The 23,376-nt window shown below is 47.9% G+C and overlaps 1 protein-coding gene across 3 annotated transcripts in view; it reads right to left on the bottom strand.

Annotated features, from left to right (window-relative positions):
* TFDP2 (transcription factor Dp-2) overlaps window positions 1-23,376 on the bottom strand; it is a 751,258-nt gene that overhangs the window by 31,350 nt on the left and 696,532 nt on the right. For all 3 annotated transcript variants that reach the window (XM_069618279.1, XM_069618278.1, XM_069618277.1), the window contains one exon: window positions 11,563-11,764. In XM_069618279.1, coding sequence (XP_069474380.1) covers window positions 11,563-11,764 — 202 coding nt within the window. The remainder of the gene's footprint in view (window positions 1-11,562; window positions 11,765-23,376) is intronic.

Raw genomic sequence — 23,376 nt, 5'->3', positions numbered from 1 at the left:
CCTTGCAGGAAAGGGCCTGGATCTCTCCCACCCGTCGTGCGGAGGTGATGGCCACAAGAAACGCTGTTTTCCACGACAAGAACTTCAACAGGGCTGAGTGCAGAGGCTCGAACGGAGGTCCCATGAGCTTGGTCAGCACCACGTTGAGCTCCCACGCCGGGGCCGGAGCCTTCACCGGCGGGAACGATCTGAACAGTCCCTTCATGAACTCTTTCACCAGACGATGAGACCACAAGGACGTCCGCCCCGTGGTTCTGGTGTATCGGGAGATCGCAGCAAGATGAATCTTGATGGACGCGTGCGCCAGTCCAGCTTTGGCCAGCGTCAGTAGGTACGGCAGTACTTGGGGAGCCGTAATCCGCAGAGGGTTAATCTTCTGTGCGTGGCACCAGACAGAGAACCTCTTCCATTTGTGTCCGTAGAATTTAAGAGCTGAGGACGCCCTGGCCTTTGCAAGAACCTCTCTGCAGTCGGCCGGTATGTCGTATCCTCCAAACTCGAACGCTGCAGGAGCCAGGCCTGCAAGTTCAGCGACTTCGGGTCGTGATGGAGGATGGCGCCTCCTTCCCTGGAGAGCAGATCCGCGTCAACTGGCAGCTTGATTGACGGGGACGCTGACAAATCCAGAAGGTCCGGGAACCATATCTGCCTCGGCCACGCAGGAGCGACGAGGATCATCCTGTACCGTGACCTCTTGAGCTGGTTGATGAGCCGGATCAGCAATGGCAATGGAGGGAACGCGTATAGAAACAGGCCCTCCCAGGGGAACGAGAAAGCATCGCCCATGCTCCTCGGCTGGGGAAACCTGCTGGCGAACCTCCGGCACTTGGAGTTTGTCGCCGTCGCAAACAGATCGATCTGGGGTGTGCCCCACTGTCGGAAGAGGCGGTCCACTAGATCCTGTCGTAGTTCCCACTCGTGGCACGAGCGCAGCTCCCTGCTGAGTGAGTCGGCGATGGTGTTTTTTATCCCTGCCAGATGAAACGGCACCAGAAACATCCTTTGGGCGACGGCCCAATGCCACAGATCCTGCGCCTCCCTGGACAGGGCTGGGGACCTGGTTCCGCCCTGTTTCCCGATGTAGAACATGGTGGTGGTGTTGTCGGTGAAGATCCTCACCACCTTGCCCTTGAGGGACGGAAGGAAGGACCTGAGGGCCCAAAACACTGCACGGAGCTCCAGGACGTTGATATGGAGGGACTTCTCCGTCGGGAGCCAAAGGCCCCTCGCGTGCAGATTTTCGGTGTGCGCTCCCCACCCTTCCAGGGAGGCATCCGTGGTCACTGTCTCCTGGTGGCCGGGGGTCTGGAGGTCAATGCCCGCCGTCAGTTGTGCGTGGGTGCCCCACCACCGGATCGCTCGTCGGAAACTCTCGTCGAGTGTGATCCTCTCCTCGAAGCTGCCCGTCGTCTGGATCCAGCGCGTGTCCAGGAATCCTGCAACGGGCGCATCCGGAGCCTGCACAGGGGGATGAGGTAAATGCAAGAAGACATCATTCCGAGGAGGGACTTGATGGACCTCACTCTGGCCGCGTCCGCAACCAGCATCCGCTGCACCTTGCCCAGAATGGCCCTCGTCCTTTTCTCCGACGGAGAGGCCAGAAGCGACACTGTGTCGAGCTTTGCTCCCAGAAACAGTGCGTCTTGTGCGGGCACCAGGTGGGACTTGGCGTAGTTTACGGAGAATCCCAGGTCCGTAAGAAGTTGGACTGTCCTTGCCCTGTGCTCCACGGCGAGCTCCCTCGTCTTGGCTCGGATGAGCCAGTCGTCCAGGTAGGGGTAGACGTGGATCCCCTCTCGGCGCAGCTGCGCCGCCACCGGTGCGAGGCACTTGGTGAACACCCTGGGTGCCGACCTTAGTCCGAAGGGAAGCGCTCTGAACTGATAGTGACGCCCTTGGACCACGAACCTGAGAAACATTCGGTGTCCCTTTAGGATGGGAATATGGAAGTAGGCATCCTCCAAATCCAACGACGACAGGAAATCGCCCTCCTCCAGCTGACCCAGGACGTGTTGGAGGGTGACCATCCGGAACTTCTGTGCCTTGATGAATTTGTTCAGTCGTCGTAGGTCCAGGATGGGACGCCATCCTCCCCTCTTCTTCTTCACGAGGAAGTATCTTGAGTAAACTCCAGAGCCCCGAAGCCTCTTTGGGACGAGCTCGATGGCGCCCTTCCTGAGCATCGCCTTTACCTTCAAGAGAAGTTGAGGGACGTGATGTTCTTTCCTGGCCACAGGGGGGGACGCGCGGGCACCTTTTTTGAAACTCGAGCGCGTGACCCTGGGCTAGGGCGTCCAGCACCCAATGGTCAGTGGAGATGGACTCCCACACGCTGACTAAGCTCGCCAGCCGGCTTCCCACCAGGGTGCTTCGGTGGGGGCCCGACCCCACGGCCGGTTCAGTCCTGCTTCGACGAGGCTTTGCCGCCTTGACCTCCTTGGCGACGACGGCGGGGTCCGCCTGACTTGCCTCGTCCCCTGTAAGCTTCCTGCGACGACGAACAGGCCGCTTGACGGTAGGTGGAAAATCCGCCGCCGGAACCTTTGGAGGCACCCTGTTTGCCTCCGCCGCTCCAAAAGGGCGGCCGCCGTTGCTGGAGAACCCCAAGAGCCCGGGCCGTCTCTGTGTCTGCTTTGATGGCTTGAAGGGAATCGTCCACTGTTTTGCCAAACAGGTTGTTTCCATCGAACGGCATGTCCAAGACTCTGGTCTGCACGTCTTGACGGAAGTCAGTAGCCTTGAGCCATCCACGCCGCCTAAGGCACACGCCGTTGCCCAACTGGCGAAATCCAGTGTCAGCGATGTCCGTCGCAATCGTAATGGCGTGGTCCGACGCCACCTCTCCTTCCTGCAAGATCTCTAGGGCATCCGCCCTCTTGTCATCCGGTAGGAAGTCCAGCAGGGGGGCCAGTTTGTACCACAGCTCCCAGTCGTAGCGGGCTACGATAGCCAAGGCGTTGGCCGCCTTAATCGTCGTCGCTGCAGACGAGATGACCCTGCGTCCGATCGTATCCAATTTCTTTCCCTCGCCGTCCGGCGGGGAAGTCGACGTAGAGGCCGCACCCCCCCCGCTTTCTTCCTGACCGCCGCAGAGACGACGGAGTCCGGGGTCGGCTGTGCCCAGAGGCACAAGGTGGCCGCGTCCGCGACCCGGTACTTCTTCTCGTACCGATCCCTTCTAGCCGGCGTCGTGGATGGGTTCTTGAGGAGGGCGAGGCCATCATCCCAAATATCGTCCAGTAGAGGCACGGAGAGGACCGTCTTCCTCTTGGCCTCGCGCCGTTGATAAAGGAAACCTTCCTTCTTCTTCTCCTCCGGGCAGAGCTGGAAGAGCTCGGATGCCCTGGCGATCATGGAGTGAAACGATCCAATCTCGTCGGGTGGGGAAGCCCGGGTGGGAGGTGACGACGGCAGATCCTCGTCGTAAACCTCGTCGTCCGTACCCGTCGCGGCCGTGTCAGTCCCCGTATCATCCCCACGAGTCGTGGACGGGGAGGAGGGCTGAACAGGGCGCAATGGCTGAAAAGGAGGTGGAGGATGAATCCTTCTTCTCTTAGGAGGAGGGCTCCTAGAAGGGCCTGGCTCCGGGTCCCCCGTCGGGAGCGGTTCCTCCGCTGGTGGTAACGGCAGTCTCGTCCTTATCTCCGAGCATAAGGACTGTATAGCCAACAAAATGGCCGCCGAGTTGTCTTGCGGCGCTGGTTGAGGGGAGCCCGACGGGCGGTCAGGGGCCCCGTCGACGTTATTGTCGTCTCCTACGTCGGGATACCTCCCGACGGGCTGGTCTTCTTCCACGCCAACGCCGTGGCTTAAGACCTCGATCAGCTCTTCCTCAGAGGTTGAGGCCGAATCCACGACGACCTCCTGCCCCCCCTTTTTCTTCTCCGTCGGAGGTTTCACGGGGGTCCTGTCGATGGGCATAAAAGAGGACTCCCTCCACGGTGGCAGGGAGACTCTGAGCCCCGAGGTCGCCACCACTGGTGTAGCCCCCACAGGCTGAGCCAGGGCCGCCGCGACTGTCTCGATAGAGGCCTTGGCCGGATGGATTAAGGCTTTCACCACCTTAGGTGCGCTCACCGCCTTCTCCTTGGGGGGGGGGGCGTCCTCAAAGGTCTTAGAAGACCGCTCGGATTTCTTCTTCTTCTTCTCGCCTGACGGGCTCTTCCCTTCCAGCCAGTTGGCGAGACGTTGATGGCGGTCATTCATGGTCCGCTCCGACATATTGCCGCAAAACGCACAGTCCTTCTCCACGTGCATCTTGTCCTCATGTAGGCAGTAAAGACAAAAGGAGTGTTCGTCCTCCTTAAAGACATTCTGAAGATGGCATCCAGGGCAGACCCTGAACAGCTTTCCGGGCGTCGAGCTTACCTTCTCCTGGGCCATGTCCGAGATGGGCCTGAGAAACTTCTGGAGTCCTCCAAAAGCGTGGCTCGACGAAATCTTCACCCTTGAGGGGCGTAGACGAATCCGACACGGGTCCCCGTTGATCGGATGAAGAATCGGTGGAGCTTGAGGCTCTTTTTGACCGAAAAATCGAAGTTTTTGAGAAAAACCGTGAAAAAATAGCACCAACGCTCGAGAGCAATAGCACGAGGATCCCAACACTTGAACGTGCAGTAAAAATTTGAAGATGGCTGCCAGAGGCGGGGCTTAGGTAGAGGGCAGTCATTGGCTGTGGTCAGTATGACGCAGAGATCAGTGATTGGTTACTACTACGAAAGACAGATCAGAAACGAAACTGAGACTGGTTTTTTCTTTACCGAGGATTCCCAGCCTGACGACGGGGAATATTCATGAGCATGTGAATCCATGCCAGACCCCATGCTGGAGAAATAGCGCTATTACAGGAAACCCACCTCACCCAAGAGAGACTAAAAACGCGGACTAGGAAATGAAGTGGTATTACGGCGGGCTCAGCTTATTCAGCATACGCTACGGGGGTGGTAACATGGATAGCACCCACAATGCCCTTCCGAGCTCTAAAGGCGATCGTTGACACTAAGTGCAGGATGCTCTGAATATATGGGTTCTTGGAGAACAAGGAGGTATGTATCCTCAACACCTATGCCCCAAATCATGATGCCTCAACCTTTTTCCATTGACTATATACTAAGGTGGGCCCATTTCAAGACAGTAATATCATATGGGGTGGTGACTTTAATTGTACCCGGGATCCCTTACTAGATAGGGACAATAAATTCACACAGCCCCACCCCTCCCGCCAAGGCACTAAATGATTTGACAAAAGTTTTCAATCTATGGGATATCTGGAAAGAGCTCCATCCAAACGTGAGACGGTACTCACATTACTCTGCTCCACATGACCTACACACTAGGGTACATTTTATTTTTACAGGCACAGAGAGAATGGACAAATTCGCAGAAGCAGACTATAAAGCCTGGGTCTTATCAGATCACGTCCGCTGCTGGTTACATGCCAAGCTGTCCCTCCCAGAACATGTATCCCAACCTGGAAGATGAGATGAGAATCCCTAAAAGACGAGGCCTTCAGAAACCACCTTAGAGTAGAGGTTAACAATTACTTTGCAAACACTGGCAGTTTGGCATCTGCAGGTACACTTTAGGAAGCCTTCAAAGTAGATGTCAGGGGTGAAGCCATAGCACAATCCGGGGGGGTTGCAAGCCGAAATCACCAGTGACCTATTTAAAGAGCACTGCAAGACGTGGAAGGCAGAATGTGTGATCCTGAGGATTGCAACCCTGCCAGGATTAGACTACGACAAGAATGCCTAAAATATTGGGACACACTAGGCACACTGAATTATAAGAAATACATCACCAATTACAAAACAAAAAAGACATCAGATTTGTGGGGCTGAAAAGAATAAAATGGAAAAACGAGAAGGTGACCAAGAATTACGCTTGCGGCAGGAAGAAGCTAGACTCATTTGCTGTTTCAAAACGGTGGAAAAGGGGCTGAACTCGGATAATGAAATGGTCCACTTTCTTTGACAACATAAAGTTTAAATGTTTTCAGAAATGCACATATACCAAGATAAAGATATGTCAAATTATTACTGTACAATATGATCTATATTCATGTTCACAAATGTAAACTTTCTCATTACTGATATATATCTGTTAGGATGTTTGCAAATACTGTTAAAAACCCTAACTCTTACAAACAGTTTCAAAATGAATCATCGGAACAAAGTTTATATATGGCTCTCACAGTGAGGCAGAATATATAATAATTTTTTTGGCTAGGTCCTGGTTCATCTAGAGGTCGTAGCTGTTGAATTATATGCAAAAATACACACATTGAAATACAACAAAAAGAAGTAAATGTTAAACTCAGTAAGGCAACTACCATAACCATAACCCTTCACACTTGGTGAGTGTTCGCGCGGAATTAGGCTATTGGCAGGATAACAAGTATACTTATAAAATAGAACCTCCATGGGTGAAAATCATGAAAGAATAAAAGAATGCTATCCAATAAGTCACCATTTAAATCAAAAGTAAGATTTTTGGTAAGCATACCAAACTTAAAAATACATTTGCCACGAAGGGTAAGAAGAAGGAAAGGAGTAATTTTAACCTGCCACATAGAAAAACATGGGCAGGTATCCCAAAATATGGCCACCAATGAGCGAGCGAGGAAAGTTAAGAAGGACTAAGGGGAAAGAGATCTCTAATAACAATTGGCGAACCTCGGGCAAAATGGAACCCAACGCGTGAGGCATGAGCATCAGAATTTGCAGGTAAGCCCTAAAAGTAGGTGGGAAGCCCACCCTAGACTGTGAGCACGTTTCGAATCGTGCCAAGTAGATAAACTTGTATTTGGATTAACAAGAAGGCGGCTAAAGGGCAAATGTATAAGCACGCGAAAACCGGACACGGGTGTCAACAATGGGGAGGCAACGCTCTCCTGAAATAGCTGCAGGCAGCTTTTCACTGGCCTTAGAAGCAGCGCATTTAAATGATAATTAACACAATGTGAGCATACAGAACAAAGTCTTATGTTTACGGATATATTATAAATGCAGGGGTTTGGGACGAAATGTATCCCTTCTTAAAAAATAAAAGGCATTGGCACAGTAGGCTAGAATTCGTGTGTGTTTTAAAGTAGTATTAAACGCGCACTGATAATGTCATATGTATACTCTTTGCATAGGTGGGATTGAACCCATGAATTTCAAATTACTTAATAAGAAAAGAAAGCTATTTACCAGTGGAGGAACCGCAACACCATATGAAAGGGTAAGAGATGGCACAACACGGTATCATTGAGTAACTAAAAAGGTGTTATTTGTTGGTGCTCTCTAAAGAGGAGGATGTACAGTTATATCTCTTAATAACTTAAAGATCATAGCAAGTTACAAAGGACGTGAGAACCTCAAATCCTCACCCCTCCTCCCCAGTTCTACAACATAGACATAGATGTTCAGTTTGATTCACACATAGTAAAATGCACGAGGTGTAATGTGTAGGTGTCAATATTATTTTGGATATTGTGGGTATATGATTTAAAACACATGAAGTCACCACTTTTACAATGTATCAAATAACCAAGCAAGGTGCTATACATGAATTATATTTACTATTGCATTTTCTCTGTTTTCTTTTGTGTGTACATAAATAGCCCGGATTTGAAAAAAGCGCAGGATATACGCAGAAACATGTGTCATCCAAGAGGGGCTAAGAGACGAATACAAATAACAAAAAAAGTTGTTCTTCAAAAATAACGGCTTTTGTGATTTTGTTACTCATCACAATTGGCGCAAAGAAGTGCAGGCACAAGTGCATTTTTTCTCAGTTTGCAGATGGAGTAGAGGAACTCAGTGACTCTGTGGTGGCCTACACTCGTGCGACAAACAAATAACTAACCGAGAAAGATGGTCAATATACAAAGAAGGAACAGTAATTTTAAAGAGTAAACAAAAATAGGTTGCGATGGTACAAACAACGATATCTTTACAAAAAAGTTCCTCAAGATCTTATCAGATCATGCCCGCTGCTGGTTACATGCCAGGCTGTCCCTCCCAGAACATGTATCCCAACCTGGAAGATGAGATGAGAATCCCTAAAAGACGAGGCGTTCAGAAACCACCTTAGAGTAGAGGTTAACAATTACTTTGCAAACAACACTGGCAGTTTGGCATCTGCCGGTACACTTTAGGAAGCCTTCAAAATAGATGTCAGGGTGAAGCCATAGCACAATTCGGGGGGGTTAGAAGCCGAAATTACCAGTGACCTACTTAAAGAGCACTGCAAGACGTGTAATGCAGAATGTGTGATCCTGAGGATCGCAACCCTGCCAGGATTAGACTACGACAAGAATGCCTAAACCATTGGGACAGACTAGGCACACTGAATTATAAGAAATACATAGAGAAACAACATGCTGAGGGAGACAAGCTGGGACGGCTACTAGCCTTGCTCTACCAAAAGGACACCAAGTAAGACATGATAAAGTCGCTAGGAATGGCCAAAACACATTATGCACCACACAAAAAGACATAAACAAGATGTTCTTTTGAGTATTATAATGTGTTGTATAACGAATCATTGGAGGTACAGGCCTCCGAAATAGAAGAGAACCTGTCCCAAATTGAACTCCCACAATTAGACAGTGAAGCAATGGAGCACTGTAGGCCCCCATAACTATCCGCCACAATTAGAGAATTACCAACTGGAAAGACTCCCGGCACATATGGTCTGACAAGCAAATTTTACAAGGAATATATAAGCGAAGTAGCACTCCCATTACTAGATATGCTAAAGGAAGCATATGATAAAGACACCCTCCCATTGTTGTTGAGGGAGTCCATCATTATCCCCTACTGAAGTCAAATAAGCCAGTCACAGAATGCAGTTCGTATAAGCCTCTGTCAATGCTAAACCATGATGGTAAAATTACTTACCGCCCTACTTGCAAACAGACAATAAAAAGTGATAACAGGGCTAATACATCCAGAACAGACCGGATACGTCCAAAGTAGAAATACCACATGGAACCTACGTAGACTACACCACATTATAGATAGCACCAATTCCAGCACGAATCGCAACGCAGTGGCCTCACTAGACCCGATCAAAGCGTTCGACTCGATAAGATGGTTGTGGCTACCTGCTATTCTACAACAATTCGGAATAGGGTCCAAATAAATCAAATGGGTGCACACTGCTGTACAACAGAGCGGTAGCCAGAGTAAAAACGGGCAACCAGATATCAGACCAATGGGTATTAGAGAAAAGCATTAGACAGGGATGCCAGTTGTCCCCTATGCTGTTCATCATGGCCGTAGAGCCAATTGCAACATAACTCCTCTGTGAATATAAAGAGGCAGGCATTAAGATACATGGCTTGTGGCATCGGATATCTACGTACGTAGATGACATGTTATTATACATACAACAGCCAGAAACGCACTTGCAGTACATACTCGAGGTACTTGATAGATTTGCAGAACTCTCGGGCATTACAGTCAGCAGACAAAAATAATGCCTGGTCCCGCTAGCGGGACAGAGAGAAAAAGAAAAGCTCATTACCCGTGCTACCAATACAATGGAACATAGATACATTCAAGTACCTAGGTACAGCTATATACCATGACCCTCGCACGGAGCATACCCACTACACACAACGTGCAGTAAAAGGATTTGCAAAGTCAATGGACTTCTGGACAAGGCTGCCCCTCTCGCTAATGGGCAGAGCAGCGCTGCTAAAAATGGTGGTCCTCCCCAGACTGCTGCATTACTTCACTAATGTCCCGTACAATATACCCAAGAGTTTCTTCACAAGATTAAACACGACATGCAGAAGATTCCTGTGGCAAAACAAGAGGAGTTGTATCCTAGGATTGTCGGGTTTCTAGAGGCCATACAAACATTGGGGGGATTAGAGTCCCCAACTTCCTGGCCAGCCTACTGCAATTTGTTACAGGTTCGGCTGTCAGACGAACCGACCCAAGACACCCTCCTATTGCAACCCGCTTACAACCCATTTTACCTAAGGGAGACGATATAGGTACAAAACTTTTACTTGCAAGAACCCCACACCTACTAGACCTAGGGAAGAGTCTGTGGCACAGAGCCTCCAAAAAGATTGGGAACACCACACCCTTCTCCCCTCAGATCCTGTTAGTAACACTATCAGCAGACAATACACAGGGTAGAATAATCATACGTAAGCATAGAGTCCAGGAGTAGTTACTGTGGGGCACTTGTTTCAAGAGTGTACGCTAATAGACTTCCAGGCACTCACTGCAACAACCGGACTACACGTAGGCCAATATATAATGCATAATAAACTGGTGAAGGTACATAAACAAAGATGGCAGGCCATCAAAGTACAGATGGATTTGAATGAAGTAAATGAAACACTATACAATGTCTCAGAAGGGGGCCACACGGTGTCCCGCTTATACAAACTGCTCCTCTCCCAGCAGGCAGACAACACGCTTTTGGTTTGCCAGACGTGGGAGGAAGACATGAAAGAACAGTTCTCAAATAGTAGGTGGCGAATGAAAATCACAAAAAGGCCCATATGTGGAACAATGGTGGCGTGACTTAGAGAGATGACAGGAACCTCCGTCTGGCAAGAGGCGACTCGTCATGGACAGGGTGAGAAGGGAATAGATTTAGAATTTTGGAGATTATTGTTACAAAGTGCAAATACGGTATAAACCCAGATCCAGGCAGAGCAAGAGAACCAACACCAGTAGAACTAGAGCATAAAGACTCAATTACGAACTGAAAAGTCTAGTAACCAAACAGGTGAAACCGAGAGCAGTGCACAAAGTAAGAGTTGTTTAGGGGTAGGGGAGGGGCCAGGGAATTTGTAGGGGCCAGTCCTGTCAGGTAGACAAATTGTGCAATGTGCCCAATCGTGTATATTATGATGTGATGCCCACTGTGTACTGACAAAAGAATACAAATTGTTAAAAAAAAACATTTTTTTAAAGTTAAGACGATAAGGAGAACATTGGTGAACATCAGGAGGAGGCAGGAGAAGTTAAGGAGAGGTAGGTGAACATTAAACGGTGATGATAGAGGAAGGTAAGGAGAAGCTTTGTTAACATCAAGAGAAGGTAGTGGACAAGGAGGAAATTAGAGAAAAGCAGGCAAAACGAGTAGACAGACAGCACAGGAATGTTCAAGAAGACCAGAAAGGCCCATGGAAGGTATAGCGGAAAGAGCCAGCTGTGAAAGAGTTTGGCCACAATGGGAACACGAAGGAGCATATGATGGCTGATCTAGAAAGAACAGGAACAGAATTGGCATAGAGAGGTACTTTGAAAGGTAAATGATCAGGAGTCTGGGATCCTTGCCAAGAAATCTGCATTATAACAGTAGTTGTTATAAGGAGAAACTTGGCGACAGAGCAGTTGAGAGGAAAGATTAACCACAGAGAAGAAGGGTGCAGGAATCCTATAAACCAGATACTGAGAGGCAAGATTAAAGTGAGTGGAAGAAGAAAAGTGCAGAAACCCCTGTCGCTCGACACAGAGCAGAGACTTGAAAGACAAAGAAGCAGGGTGCAGGAAATCCTGTAGCTCGAGATCCACTATATAGATTATGTTTTTCTTTACAAACCTTGCATGTGAAATAGAGGCAGCGTTGGCTATGCTCAAACTTGACACTTGCTGAGAAGAGTCAAGCACTTCTTGCTTAATCCAGGGCTGGCCGGTAGATTGTGCAGAATCCAGCACTTCCTGCTTGTTCCAAGTTGGTGCTGTAGATTGAGGAACTCCGTCAGCCACCTCCTGTTTTATGCAGGACGTTCCTCTGGACATATCTGTGGACAAATAATAATAATAGTAAATACTGCATAATGTGTTTAGCTTGTTTCATAAATGTAGCCTTATCCAGGAAAGCGAATTTATTAAGGAAACTTCAAAGTGATTCAGAATAAGTTAGTCACCATAATAACTTCTGCGCTTTTAGCCCATCAATTCTGAGTTTTTCATTCATCATGCAGCAATACCATCCCCTGGCCACAGAATCCAGTGACAATAGAATATGTGAGGCACAGCCCAAAAGGTTACATTTCATGTCAACTCAATAGGATGCAGCCATGAAAAGCCACAGAAGCTTATTTGCCCCTAACTGCACGATCATGGATGTCAGCAAAGGCTAGAATTGGGCTTGGTAAAATAGTACACCAGTATGCGTGTTGTCATACATGGGCCATTGTATCATTGTCTGCTGAGGTGGGCACTTTACAGACATCTTTTAAGAAAAGGGAGTTAGAAGCCATGCAATTTACAATCCATTAGATGTGAAGTTGTGGGGATTCTGACTGGGGATGTGGTTTAACGAGTGGTGGGTGTTACCTGAAGGGGGAGCCACATGCCCCAAACAATAAATCATGAGGCCCTGCTAATATGTACTGTGGGCCATGCAGCATGGTGTCCTGTGGTCCATGTGCATCCAGTCTGCATATTGTAAATACATCTCTCTGGCCCGGTATGTACATAATTCGCTGTGTGTAAATAAAACACTCTCATACTCAGTATATAAACAATTCTATCAGTCAGGTTAATTTTGTTAAAAGTGGTAATTGCATGCAGGGGACCACCAAAGTGAGCACTTGCGTGCTAGTGGGTCTCTGCGCAATTTACCGTTTTTTACAGAACAGAGTGCAAAAAGAAAGAGTAAACACAGACAAAATCACCTTACTCTTTCATATTACTCTGCTTTGTAAAAAAAAAAAAAAAAAAAAAAAAGTTACATTCGCCAGCAAATAGCCTTTATGATGGATTTGTATGTGCAAACCCTGTGCTTTAGCAGGTGTCAAACACAAGCAGATTCCAAAGGAATCAATCCATTCATTTTAGGTGTCATGCAGCCATAAAACCAGGTATTTTTGCAGGCCGAGTGGGCATGAGGAATAGGGGGCGTATTCCCCATCCTTCCTCCCCCTCAGCCTACAAAATGCTTAACATGTCACAGAGCGTAAAAGAAGCTCAAAGACTTGCGCAAGCCTTTTACAACGGATTTTTACTATCATTTTATCGCACCACGGCTTTTAAGATAAGCCCTGTTAAATAATTAATCTTCATTCGGTAAATAAATCACCTGTGAGATAGGTGAGAGGCAAATAGCACCTTGCTGCTTTGCATAAAATCAAAAGGAATTTTGGGAACATAAGAATGACCGCAGGTTTTCATGTTTGACAAATATATCTGTGAATGTATTTCTGCTGAAATTCTGCTGAGCACGTAATGTGCACTGGCGGTTTGGTGCACATTTGCTTTGTCGCATTACTCACCCTAACAGTAAAATGTTGGTACACCTTCTTGGGACATAAATACCCTTTTGGACATGCTTTGCTCATAGGAATGAGGTTTGAGCTGTCCTGCTTAAAATGCAGACGTACCCAGATGTGTTCTTTCTCCTACAGCATTGTTCGGACAGAAAGAGGAAGCCTGGATGGAAGGGTTGGGGGGGGCACAAGTAATGCTCCATATTTTGAGTGGGCCTGGACCCCCTTATCCCCCTTGGCAGCTGCGACTATGCCTACGCAGGCGGTACAGCTGCCCTGAGGCAACTTAAATGCTGCGACACCTTGGTTGCGAAATCATTGTATCCGATGCGCCGAATGCAGTAATAGGAACAGAAAAATCTAGTCAGGAGGTTGGTGTCAGTTCCAGGGGGGGCTCTGCGCACACATAGCTCATTCCGAGGTACTACACGGGACCAACTTGAACTCTGAATACCATCACCATTCTTAGGTCACTGGTTTTTCAGGAGAGTGCGGGCTGCATTTGCAGCTGGGCCTCCACCGCCAGGGGGGCCGGAGGCAGCACTTCAAAGCGAAAGCTAACACTTTCATTTACATCTGACTGTGTTCACTTTTGGGAAACAAAACATCTTTATTTGTGCTCAGTTGACCAAAGCGAAAGCCTGAATAGACACCTGGTGTACAGTCATGTGATGAAAGCAAGTTGTGAAAATCTGCTTGCTTTGAAGGGCCTTCCCCCCCATTGTGCTAGCTGCAAGGCGGGAGAATACAGAAAGACCCATGGGAAGGCCTTTCACAGAGGGGGGTGGACCGGGGCGACAAAAACACAAATCAGCAGTGGAGGTGCTCCTGCGCCAAAGGCCGGAAGACACGGACCCATTGTACATGGGCTAGGATATATATCAGTTTATATTTAACATGAAGTCAAAATACCGTTTCCTCTTAATGTGTGCTATTTTCATTGCTTGTAGGTGCTCAAATACAACTGACAGCGCAAAGGAATGTTCGTTTATTTTCGCTTCAATCAAGGGGTTCACGTAAAGTAGAAACTGAATCGTGACTCAATTCTGTGAAATGACAACTACACCACAGGACAAAAAGATGCGTGTTGCTCACACCTTGTCCCGCAAGTACTTTACAGTGTATTGACTAAACAAACGTTTCCTGATTTGGCAGAAGCGAAGATCTTAAGCCGAAACCAGTGCTGGACCTGGAAAAATGTTTTAAGGGAACAGTCATTTCTTTGGAAGGGAGGGTGGGGCTGTGGGAAGAAGGAGGTGGGGGTGGGGCCGTGGCCCCCGATCAGGTTGTGCAACATAGTATCTCTTCATAGAACCAATCGAAGAGATCTGCATAAAAGCAAAGAGCATTATGGAAACATGACAATGTCCACAATCTTAAATGTTAAACATGTCTGTCAGGTTGGGGATTGTAGTTTGGGACTGGGGCGTAGCCTGGGAAGCAGGGCGGGAAGTGACGTGTGGGGATAGGGACAGTTAGTTGGAAGATGTTATTGAATAAAGACGTGTTGTGAACAACTCAGTCTTCGCGCCTTTTCTTAGCACCGTGCACGGCAGCCAGCAAAGTTCACACAGTTCCTAGAAAAGCGGAACTCTGACACGGGAGATGAGGAGGTGACATCGCAGGCGCGTTGGTGATTGAGGGACACTGCACGGTGCGTGTTCCAGAAAGCAGCTCTGCCCGCCAGCTCGGCAGTGCGCAGGGAATGGTCCCAGTCCGTGGAACGCAGGCACACACAGTGCTGTGGCGTTGGGTGGGGGAGCCTAGGTGGTGGCCCCAGACCAAGAGGAAGCGGTGCTCGTGCCTTTAACGGGCAGCCGCACGCGGTCTACACGCCAGGCGGTGCTCATGCCTATCTAGGCGGCTGCTGTGAGCCAACAGGGCCCACAAGTATCACGACTGGCAAGGAAAGAGATTAATTGGGAGGAGGCAGTCATCCCACACCACACGTCCCTAAGGAGACACACACCTAGGCCTCTCAAAGGGTGACTGTATTGAGGAAAGGGAGCAGAGTGGCCCCAAGACACGGCAAAGGGACTCCGGGATTCACACACAGGCACCATGTCAGACCCAGAGATCCCGGCCACTCTTCCCATAATGCCGCAGTCATATGGCCTGCATAGGGTGCAGTAGTAATTAGCTGTCCAGCTGCCAGGGGTATTCAACGTATTGGATACCAGCAATATGGGGCCACAATGGGCAAGATGGAGAAGGGACTTTGATTTATATATTGGGGCCACAGGGCCGATAGAAGATGGCCAACATCAATGCCCGTTGAAGTTGGCGGTAGGCCCTGCCACAAGGGACATAATCGATGAGCTATCGGCCAAGTCCATTGACACTATCCTATACAAGGTCTGAAAGAGGCGCTGGCCACGTACTTCACTCCACATACAAATGGAGATTACGAGAGGCATTTGTTCCACAGCCCCATGCAGCTCAAGTTAGAAACTATGGACGCCTTCATAATGTGGTTGCGTGTTAAGATGAAACACTGACTTTGGCAATTATTTGAACACAGAGGCACTAAGATCTAAAATAATCGCTGTGTGAGAATCCCAAGCATTTTGGAGCAAACCGATGCAAAAATCCAGGACACTGAATTACATTTTGATGTTGGCCTGGGTGGAGCTGGCTGTAGACTCTCAGGTAGAGAGCTTCAATAACCCCAAAGAATCGGGAAGTCATTTAGAAATGGTCCACAGACTACTGAGGTAGATAACAACTCACAGTGAGAAATTCTGCTACAAATGCGGATATGAGATCCCGCACGAAGCGGAGGGCCCGGCAATCGGAAAAAGATGCTTGGCATGTGGAGAGTAAGGACACTTCAAGTTGTTGTGCCACCTAGCTAGGGAAGGGGGGAAATTATCACTTTGTAGACGTAGAATGAAAAGTGGCACCGCGGCAGTACAGGAATCTCAGATTGCCACTCAGATACATGGGAAGCAGAAAGAAGGAGGAAGACGTGATCATGAGTCAGGAGATGAGGCAGAGAAGAGAGTGGAGATAAAGAATGGGATATCAAGTAGCTCCAGCCGGAAAGGAGCGGCGCACCAGACGACATGTTCGTTAGTTAGTGGAAGAGTCCCCATCAGAACCAAGCTCCTCTGAAGGGGAACAGAGGAAAAAGGGATATTTATATGCACTGTGCAACAAAACAGCAATGGAACATAGTCAGACACTGCTAATGAGTTTGAATGAGAAACCAACATAATTACTCAGACACTGGTGTCACTGTAAATGTTATCAGCGAACAAGTGTACAAGGAATTGCCTCAGATGCCCCGACATTGAACTACCAGTGCTGACATATATCCATATAGGGCACCACCCCCTGAAGAGCCTTGGACTTTTTCAAAGCAAAATGCAGGTACATGGGTCTCATCCATGTTCTATACAAATTAATGGTCCACAAGAACATTGACACTGTAGACAGAATTAGTCATCTCTATCCAGCTTTGTTGAAAGGAATTGGAAAACTGTGCAACCGACAGATCAAATTACACATCGATTAGGATGTCCCACCATTGGCGCAGCACTACGGAGAAATACCCATCAACATCCAATGCCAAGTAGAGGAAGAGCTACACAGACTGTTCGAGCAAGACATAATTGAGCCAGCGGTATGCCACAACGTGGGTGTCCCCCATCGTACTTGTTGCCAAGAAGGGCTCAGTGGCTATTTGTCTATGTGTGCACATGTGAAGGCCTAATCAGGCTATCAAAAGAGACATTTGACTCCATGGATCACCAATATGATTCATCTGTTGAACGGGGCCAAACTATTCTCAAAACTTGCTCTACAACACGGGCACCACCAACTGGTCTTAAGCCCAGAGAGCAGGTGCATCCCGACCTTTGTAACACAGTTAGGGCTCTACAGATACAAAAGTCTACGTTTCGGAGTGTCCTGCGCAGCAGAGATATTCCAAGCTGAAATTCATAACATTATTAAAACACATCCCAAGCTGTATAAACTACAGTGATGACCTTTTGGCGTTTGGCACGGATGCGGAGAAACACGATGACACACTATCCCGGGTGTGCATGGTGTTGAAAGCGGCCAACCTCACGCTAAATAAGGAAAAATGTGAGTTCCGGAAAGGAACAGCATGACTCCAGATCCATAGAAGGTAACAGCCCTTAATGAGACACGGCCTCCATCGAATGTCTCAGAGCTCAGGTCCTTCCTGGGGCTCGTGAGCTATTGCACGCGGTACATAAAAGACTGCCACCATTTGTGAGCCCCTGCAGACGCTCACCAAATAACATGCGATGTTCAAATGGTCGACGGAATGTCAGCAGGCCTCCATTGACATACAACGTCGCACTGCTCGAGCTGAGGACATGGCATACTTTGATGCCGACTGAGAGTCAGAACTGACTGTGGACGCGAGCACAGTGGGGTTAGGGGCAATACTAAAGACAAAGACAACTGGGCCCAAAAGGCATACTCTGTCATATGTAAGCAGGAGCTTATCTAAGACAGAGCAGGCCTACTCGCAGGCTGAAAAAGAAAGCCTAGCGGTCGTACAGGCTTGCAAACATTTCCATTTGTTCCTGAATGAGAGCCATTTAAGATCGTCACAGACCACCATGCTCTGCTATTTTTGTACGGACACCCCCAAGCGAAGATTCCACCCCGTATCGCCAAGTGGGGTCTCCGATTGCAAGATTATGCATTCGACATAATTCACTGGCCAGTGAAGGATGAAAACCCGGCGGACTTCTTATCGAGGCACAAGAGATCTGAGAATGCACCAGAGCCACCAGTTGCAGACAGATCTATCAGAAATCCAACAGGCCATCCCACAAGGCATTGACCCATGAGACTCATTCAGGAGGTGGACACTGACCCAGCATGTCGAATAGTGGCTGAGGGAATACGGTCAGGCAGATGGAGAAAGGCATAGGAAAGGGCTCGCATGGAGGTTGAGGAAGTGAGGAAAGACGTGGAGGGCATGCTACAAGTGAAGGAGGAGCTAGCACCGTCGGAAGAAAACTTGCGGCTCAAGGAAAACAGGATTGTTATACTTGCTCAATTGGGCAAACAGGTACTAGAGATAGCACACGAGGGACACAGAGGAATTGTCTCCACCAGGAGGATGTTGAGACAAAAAGGTGTGGTTCCCAAAACTTGACGCATTGGTGGAGGAGATGCTGCGAGAGTGTCCAACATACTGTCCGATCACACCAAACCGACACCCCGAGCCACTGAACATGTCGGAACTCCCTAAGGATGTAAGGGAGGTGGTTGCGGCTGACTTCTTTAGTCCTATCGAAAGGGGGAATACGTGCTGGCATATATGGATGAATACTCACAATTTCCAGAATCGCAGTTAGTGCCATCCATGGCAGCACATCGCGGCATACTTGTGCTGGGCCAGATCTTCACAGCATATGGCATATCACGACAGGTCAAGACAGACAATGAGCCCCCATTTACGAGCCAAGACTTTAAAACGTTTGGCGAATACATGGGGTTCCAACATCGCAAGATAACCCCTCTATGGCCACAGGTCAACGGAGTGATTGAACGTTTTATGGCCAATCTAAAGAGCACTCCAGGTCACACATTTTACGGGACAACCATATGAACAGTTACTACATCAAATGTTGCGGTACTACAGGAACACTCTGCACAGTTCAACTGGGAAATGCCCAGTGGAGGTGATGTTTGGAACAAGCATTCGCACAACGCTTCCACAACATCACAGCGAGTGCAGCAGATACACAGGGGATGAGGACATGTAGGAAAGAGATGAGCAAGCTAAAAGAAAAATGAAATTGCATGCAGCTGCTAGAAGGGCCAAGGACTCAATGGAAGTCGGGGAGACCGTGGTAGTTAAACAACCCCAAACAAGCAAGCACATGGCCGCATTCTACAAGGATCCACTCATGACAGCCCAGAAAGGATCAATGATCACTGCAGAAGGGGACCAGCGAAAAGTAACGAGAAACTAATCACACTTCAAAAAAGTGACAATGAATGAGATACCAAGGAGACGCTGCTCAGGGGAAAGAGTAGACAACTACTCATCGGATGAGTCATACCAAGGTGATGGGCAAGATTTAGACGAGGCCGGGCCAATTTAGATGGTGTATGGAGACCAACCGAACGTGTGGAGGGGAGATGCCGAAGGCCTCAGCGTGCACAAACAAGACCAAAGAGACTCATTGAAGAAATACAATAAGGACACCATGGAAGAATTCAATTTGTGGGTTGGGGGTGGAGGGGTCAAGTTGGGGATTGTAGTTCGGGGGCAGGGTGGGAAGTGACGTGTGGGGACAGGGAAAGTTAGTTGGAAGATGTTGGTGAATAAATAAAGACATGTTGAGAACAACTCTGCCTTCACGCCCTTTTCTTAGCGCAGCAGCCAGCCAAGTCCACATGGTTCCTGACAATGTCTTATAGTGACAATGTCTTATAGTGACAATGTCTAATAGTGATACAGTACGAAGCCCTTTTAATTGATTAATGCACTCTTCTGTTTTGATTGTGCCCAGTCTTCCGAAAGCTCATTGAAAAAAAGGATTACTCATTCGTGCAGACTGCTTTCAGGTAGCGATTGGTGCCGACTTTTCTGAAAGAGGTCTGCTGGTGGCCCTGGGCGAGCAGCTTGCCAGAGCACTGCTCCGTCTTGTTCCGGCCTATTCCCTGCGCTGGCCGAAATACAGTCTCTGCTCCCTATGTCAACATTATCAAGAGCAGAGAAAAAATGTCCATACCCCCCACACCCTTTATTGCCTCTGTTGCCTGATCCCCATTGTTGCATGCATGGGAGAGATCACGTGTTAAAAATAATAACACCACCGTGTTTTCACATAGTGCGTTATGGTGGATTTCACCCTCCACTTTTAAGCACTATAATAGTAGCTGTTCTTATTAACAAACTTAGCGGTATCTAATTTAGCGACTGTGACAAGGTCAGTAACCTGATCTTGTCAAGAGAGCATGGAAACCCCTCTAAGCCTAGGGTGGGAAACCTACCAGGGTGGAACCCAGCGCCAGTCCTACCCCAGAGGGGAGGGTGACAGTTGAGAGGACCCCAATGCCTGTCCATTCCCCACAAGCCTGTATTTATAAAAAACAGTACCACTGTTAATCAGCCCACAACTCTTCAACCAAGTGCTTGCCCACCAGAGCCTCCAGTCAGAAGACTCCAATCGTCAGATTGCTCTGACCAGCGGTAATTTTGCAACAGAGAATCTACATGGCCGAAAGGAATGCCCACTCACTGTCAGAGTTCATGTATTGTGTCAATTGTACACCGTCCGGGCAAAATTGGCTAAGGGAAGAAGACCAATGTGATAAGAAAGGGAAGGATAAGAAGGGGGACAGGAAACTGGAAGGTGTGGGTTAGTTGGGCGAATTAGAGGAGGTGGCAGACCAAGAGACCAGGAGCAGGAAGGATGATAGATTGGAGTGTGAAGGCGTTTTTAGAAAGAAGGTAAGGTAGTGGTTGGTAAGAGCAAGTGGTACTGTGTTGTCAGTGTGCGTGTAAGGTAGCTGAGTAAGAGTAATAGAAAAGTGTAGAGTGTGACTGGAAGGTGACAGATAGCGAAAGGAGGGCGACTGAGTGGAAGGTGGGATGAAGTGGAGAGCAGAGGGGAAGTAGAAGTGGAGAGGTGAAAGAAGTGGAGAGGGGAAAATAGTAGTGAAGTGGAAAGGGAGAAGTAGTAGTGGAGCGGAAAGGGAACAGTAGTCTAGGAGTGGAAGAGGGGAGAGTAGATTTGGAGTGGAAAGGGGAGAGAAGTAGTGGAGCGGAGAAGGCTAGAGTATTAGTGGAAAAGAAATGGGAAAGTGATAGTGGAGAGTACCAGCAGAGTGGAGGAGGGGGAGAATAGTGGAGGAGCGAAGAGTAGTAGTGGAAGGGAATGTAGTAGAAGAAAGAGTAGTAGTGGAGTGAAGATGGGGAGAGTAGTAGTGGAGCGGAGAGTAGTAGTGGAGTAGAGGAGGGAAGAGAAGTAGTGGAGGAGGTAGAATAGTAGAAAAGTGGGGAGGGTGGAAGGAAAATAGGAAATAGTAACATGGAGGGTGGAGGTAATGGGAGAGAGAGAGAGAGAGAGAGAGAGAGAGGCATAGAAGTGCCTAGAGAGGACGAGGGGTGCAGTTGGAAGGAGGAGAGGAGAATGGCAGAGGAAGAGGAACATCAGGGCTTGATCAGGGAACATCGGTCATAGCTGGAAGCCGAGTCCCAGTCCCAGAGAGGCAAGACTACATATAAAGCACAGACCAACCAGCTGCACGAAACTCAAACAGCCCCTCTGTGACCTAAGTGAAGACTGTACTCAGTTTCGACTACCAGCTGGCCGACTCAGCACTTTATGCTTCCAAGGTTATGTCACAGTGCCCTTACAAACACAAGACTCCCAAAGAGGGTTGGAGGGGTTAATGTGAAATTCTTGGAAGGGCACTATGGGCCGTCCCTTTCTCTCTCGTCTAAAAGAAATAGTACCCTCACTAACCCTGGCGTCCCTACTTCCCAGGTCAGTATCAATATAAGGTATATGATATAGACTACCAAACGGCATTGGCTCCAAATGTGGTAAGGGTGTCTGCGAAGAGCATATATATTACATATTTCGGAAAGATATTTGCTCTGGACAAGACGGCTATATTGAAAAAAGCTCAAAATGGTACTACAAAGGCAGCTCCACTGACATTGTCGCAATTAGTACTTCTAAAGAAAAGTCAACAAAACGCTGCTGCACCAGGTCCACATGGGTTGTGCAACACTTTGTTAAAAATGGGTGCTGTACAATGGGGCTGCATTTTTGCAGATGGTATTTTATTAGAATTAGTATTACTGGGATACTACCAAATATGTGAACACGCATAATTGTACCTGCGTACAAGTGTACCCCACGCACAGACCAAATAATGCTAGAGGTCTTGCAATGCTCCAGGCTCCTGCCACACCGGCCGGTGTATGCCATATTTAAAGATTGCACTGCCGCATTTGATTCAGTTAGACACAGTTTGCTGAGTAAGAAAGAGCAAACAGGCGCCACCCTGGCTGGTTTACTTACAATGATTATGCCTCTGCATAAGCAAACCACTTTTGCAGCCCACGTGGGCAATGTAGGTACAGCCAGTAATGCAATTAAGACCTGAAGCAGTTACTATGGTTATGCCTGGAGGATGTCATGAAAGCACTAGCAACCCAAGGTATCTTACCCTGCTCGCCTCGGCAGCATCACCAGCCTGTAGTGGTTGGGATATGCAGACAATATGGTGCTGTTATAAAGCACTCCATCAGGTCTGCAGAATGTGTTAACTAATCCTTCCCAATAATGGAACATACATGGTGTGCAGATACATCTTTGTAAAACTAAGGTCAGGAACTTCAATGGTCCAAAATACAATACATACAAGTGAGTGATGCCCCAGAAGAGGTAGTGCCTAAATATGCCGACTTGGCTATAGCCATTGACAATAAGTTATACGTTACCTGGGAAAGGTCATGAAGGCTACCAAGGTTGGTTTTATGGTTGCCATAAAACAATTTGCACATAAAAATGGTGGCTACCATTGAAGAACATAGAAGTATACAAGCTTTAGCTCTCTGCTACTTTGTTATTTTGGAATTGAGATTTGAGGCCTCAAAGACAACAAAACCTTATTAAAGTTAAAAAGTAGTACTGGATTACCAATGTCTTCACCCGTTGAATTTATTTGGGTCGAATTTTGCATATGTTCATTGAAGATTATGGCAATTCAACATATATGGCACTGGTACTGGGATCTGTATCTGTACCCATAGTCCCCCACTCTTCTTCTGCACTTAAAGAGATACCCTATCTGCCTAATCATGCACTTGTCACTTGTCTGGCTGCACTACCTTTTTTCCACTGCATTTATTTATTCCACATATTATTTATTCTGTTCTCTCCTCCGCACTTTCCCCCCTTTCCTCTTTTCCATGCACTTGCACTTTCTTAATGTCACTGGGCCTAGTTAGATTGTGTTTTTGTTCTCCCCTATTCCCCTCCCTTTGCTTGGTCGTGCTCTGAAACACCTGTGTATGAGCGCAATATAAATAAAATATCATATCATATATCATGACTGGCGATCTCACTCAGTCTCCTCTTTCCAAAGTCTATACTTTTCTTTTTCTTTATTTGTTTCTATCTTGC

Source organism: Ambystoma mexicanum, chromosome 10 (genome assembly GCF_040938575.1).
Source record: "Ambystoma mexicanum isolate Mex_15411 chromosome 10, UKY_AmexF1_1, whole genome shotgun sequence".
NCBI lineage: Eukaryota > Metazoa > Chordata > Amphibia > Caudata > Ambystomatidae > Ambystoma > Ambystoma mexicanum.
This window is presented reverse-complemented; position numbering and strand designations above follow the sequence as displayed.